Raw genomic sequence first — 3144 nt, 5'->3', positions numbered from 1 at the left:
TGCCTTCACGACGGACATTGTGAAAATGTTCCGTCAGATCCGCATTCACCCAGACGACTCCAACCTCCAGCGAATCTTATGGCGGGCGGATCCGGAATCCGAAGTGCGCGACCTCCGGCTCACCACGGTCACGTACGGCACGGCCTCGGCGCCGTACCTCGCCATCAGGACCTTGCTGCAACTGGCGCAGGACGAAGGTCATCGACATCCGCGTGGGGCGGCCGCCATCCGCACCAACACCTATGTTGATGATATTCTCGCAGGAGCGAATACAATGGAGGAAGCTCTCCAGGTCAGGGAGCAAACGGTGAAACTTCTCGAGGCGGGAGGCTTCCGCCTAAGCAAGTGGGCGAGCTCACATCCGCAACTATGTCCGGACGGTGACCAGGCGGAAAGACTCTTCTCGGCGACCGAAAGCGTGGGCATCCTAGGCATCATCTGGACTTCCACGGGGGACTCGTTGAGGCTTCGAGCGGTGCCGAGGCTGACCTCGACCGAAAACCCCACCAAACGTTCGATACTGTCCGACGTGGCAAGGCTCTTCGATCCGGCGGGCTGAGCGGCCCCAGTGCTCGTCGCAGCCAAGGCGTTCCTTCAGGACCTCTGGATGGCGGGTCTGGACTGGGATCAAACTCTACCGCCTGCCTTGCGCGAACGATGGCTCAACTTCACGTCATCGCTGCCGGAATTGGACCATGTGAGAGTTCCCCGTTGGACAGGGGTCTCCAATCGTCTGGAACTCCACGGCTTCTCGGACGCCTCGGAGCGGGCATACGCTGCGGTGGTCTACGTGAGAGGCGCCGGACCATCTAACAACTGACGGGCGAGTCTATTAGTCGCGAAGACCAAGGTGGCTCCCGCGAAGCCAGTCTCAATACCGAGGCTGGAATTGTGCGGCGCTCTGCTCGCCGCACGACTACTGCAGAAGACAGCGACGGGCCTTGGCATTGCTGCGGCCGATCTCCACGCCTGGTGCGACGCCAAGGTCGTTCTGGCTTGGCTGCGCAACCATCCCGCTGGAAGCCTTTCGTCGCCAATCGAGTATCGGTCATCCAAGATCTGGTGCCTGCTGAGCGGTGGCGCTACGTGTCCACGAGGGAGAACCCTGCAGACTTGGCGACTCGGGGAGTCTCGCCGTCCGAGCTAGCGGAACATCGCCTCTGGTGGAGGGGCCCGTCGTGGTTGGAGGAAGTTGCCGAGGCCTGGCCGACGGAGAAACTCGACAACCAGGAAGCGTTCGAGGAACGACGCGCCTTCGCGGCAACGGAGGATCCACCGAACCCGGGGAACGAGCTCCTCAACAGGTTTTCATCCCTTTCCAGGCTGATACGAGTCTCGGCATACTGCCTCAGGCTTCTCCGCAGAGGACCGGACCACAGAACCCCGCACCTCTCGGTCGCCGAGCTGGAAAGCTGCCAACTCCGATGGTTACGGATTGTTCAGCGGCAGGATTACGCGAGCGAGCTTGAGGCCCTCACCCAAGGAAAACCTCTGCCGAGTCGGTCTCCCCTCCGGGCGCTGAGACCCTTACTGGGACCTGAAGGTCTGATTCGGGTCGGAGGTCGTTTGGAGCACTCGCCACTGGCCTACGAAGAAAAACACCCGATCGTCCTGGCGAAGACGAGTCACCTCGCGCTGTTGCTGGCCCGCGACGCTCACCATAGGACCCTTCATGGCGGCCCACAGTTGACCCGCAGCGTGCTAACCCGGCGATACTGGATCGTCCATGCCAACACCCTGATCCGGGCCCTGATTCATGGCTGCGTAAGATGCGCCCGCTTCAGGGCCACTCCTGCCCAGCAGCAGATGGGGCAGCTGCCTGCAGACCGCGTCCGAGAGGCACGACCATTTTGGTCCTCAGGGGTGGACTATGCCGGGCCAATCCAACTTCGGGCCTCGAAGGGGCGGGGAGTCAAGACCACCAAGGGTTACATCTGCCTCTTCGTATGTATGGCGACAAGAGCGGTGCACTTGGAGGCGGTCTCGGACCTCTCGACAGCCTCCTTCCTCGCAGCCTTCCGGCGCTTTGTGGCGAGACGTGGTCGCTGCGCCCGACTCGCCAGCGACAACGGCACCAACTTCCGAGGTGCCGAACGGGAGCTCCGAGAGATGTTCGACTCGGCAGCGAATTTTTACAGAGACTGCCGGGCGCAGCTCGCATCAGACGGAACGGAGTGGACCTTCATCCCCCCTTCGGCATCACACTTCGGCGGACTTTGGGAGGCCGGGGTCAAGGCAACGAAACACCACCTCCGGCGAGTCCTAGGAGACCACCTCTTGACCTACGAAGAGATCTCGACCCTGCTGTGCCAGGTGGAGGCGTGCCTAAACTCAAGGCCCCTCTACCCGATGAGTGCCGACCCGACGGACCTTACCGCGCTCACCCCAGGACACCTTCTACTGGGGGAGGCGCCGATCAACGTGCCGGAGCCACCAGTTGACACGGACGGTGTCGGTCACCCCAGGCTTCGATGGCGGCTGATTGCCTTCATGCGAGACCACTTCTGGACTCGGTGGTCAAAGGAGTATCATCAACATCTGCACCAACTGAGCAAATGGAGAGATCGCGCGGCCAACCTGGAAATTGGAACCCTCGTCCTCGTCAAGGACGAGCTACAGCCACCATCGAAATGGGCGCTCGGTAGGATACGTGAGGTGCACCCTGGAAGCGACGGATTGGTTCGCGTCGTGACGGTGGAGACAGCCTCCTGCCGTCTCACGCGGCCCGTGGTTAAGATCTGTCCACTTCCAGGGTTGCGGGCGCCTTAGATCCATAGCCCCATCACTGGATAACAGGGCGGCGTGCGGCGGGCGCCGCGGTTCACTTCCTTGTTTAGTCCCCTGGACGAGGCGGGCGGGATGTTGGGCTGCGGACCGGGTCCGCAATCGTAGCGTTTATGTCCCTGAGTGTCTAGGCTCTCGGACTTGAAACAACAATTTTTTTGGGTAAATTCCTCGGATCTCCCCTTGCCTCGGGGCGATCGATTCCTGGAGCAAGGAGCGAGGTTCGCCGAATTTGTACACTATTCAGTAGTATCGATAGCGACCTTCCGAGAACAAGCATTATTGCGAAGACAGCGTTTTCAAGGTAGCCTAAGATATACAAGCGCGAGATAGAGGAAGAAAAGGAGAAACGGCCTCCTC

General features: G+C 60.8%; 1 protein-coding gene across 1 annotated transcript; it reads left to right on the top strand.

The window, feature by feature from the left end:
* Nucleotides 1-607: 607 nt before the first annotated feature.
* Nucleotides 608-2769, top strand: LOC145938730 (uncharacterized). Its single transcript, XM_083042484.1, has 2 exons — nucleotides 608-710; nucleotides 926-2769. Exons 1-2 carry the CDS (start codon nucleotides 608-610, stop codon nucleotides 2767-2769), a joined length of 1947 nt encoding a protein of 648 aa, XP_082898610.1.
* The last annotated feature ends 375 nt before the right edge of the window (nucleotides 2770-3144 follow it).

Source organism: Prenolepis imparis, unplaced genomic scaffold, assembly GCF_030444845.1.
Source record: "Prenolepis imparis isolate NDT839.2.m4 unplaced genomic scaffold, iyPreImpa1.0 SCAF_7, whole genome shotgun sequence".
In the NCBI taxonomy this organism is placed as follows: domain Eukaryota; kingdom Metazoa; phylum Arthropoda; class Insecta; order Hymenoptera; family Formicidae; genus Prenolepis; species Prenolepis imparis.
Note: the sequence above shows the minus strand (reverse complement) of the source record. Positions and strands in the feature narration are given on the sequence as shown.

What these genes read in the sequence shown, in the direction of transcription:
- LOC145938730 (XM_083042484.1), top strand. Translation starts at nt 608, where the DNA reads ATGGCGGGTCTGGACTGGGATCAAACTCTACCGCCTGCCTTGCGCGAA. An exon ending in GGACCATGTGAGAGTTCCCC is followed by an intron (nt 711 to 925) that starts GTTGGACAGGGG and finishes CGACTACTGCAG; the next exon opens with AAGACAGCGACGGGCCTTGG.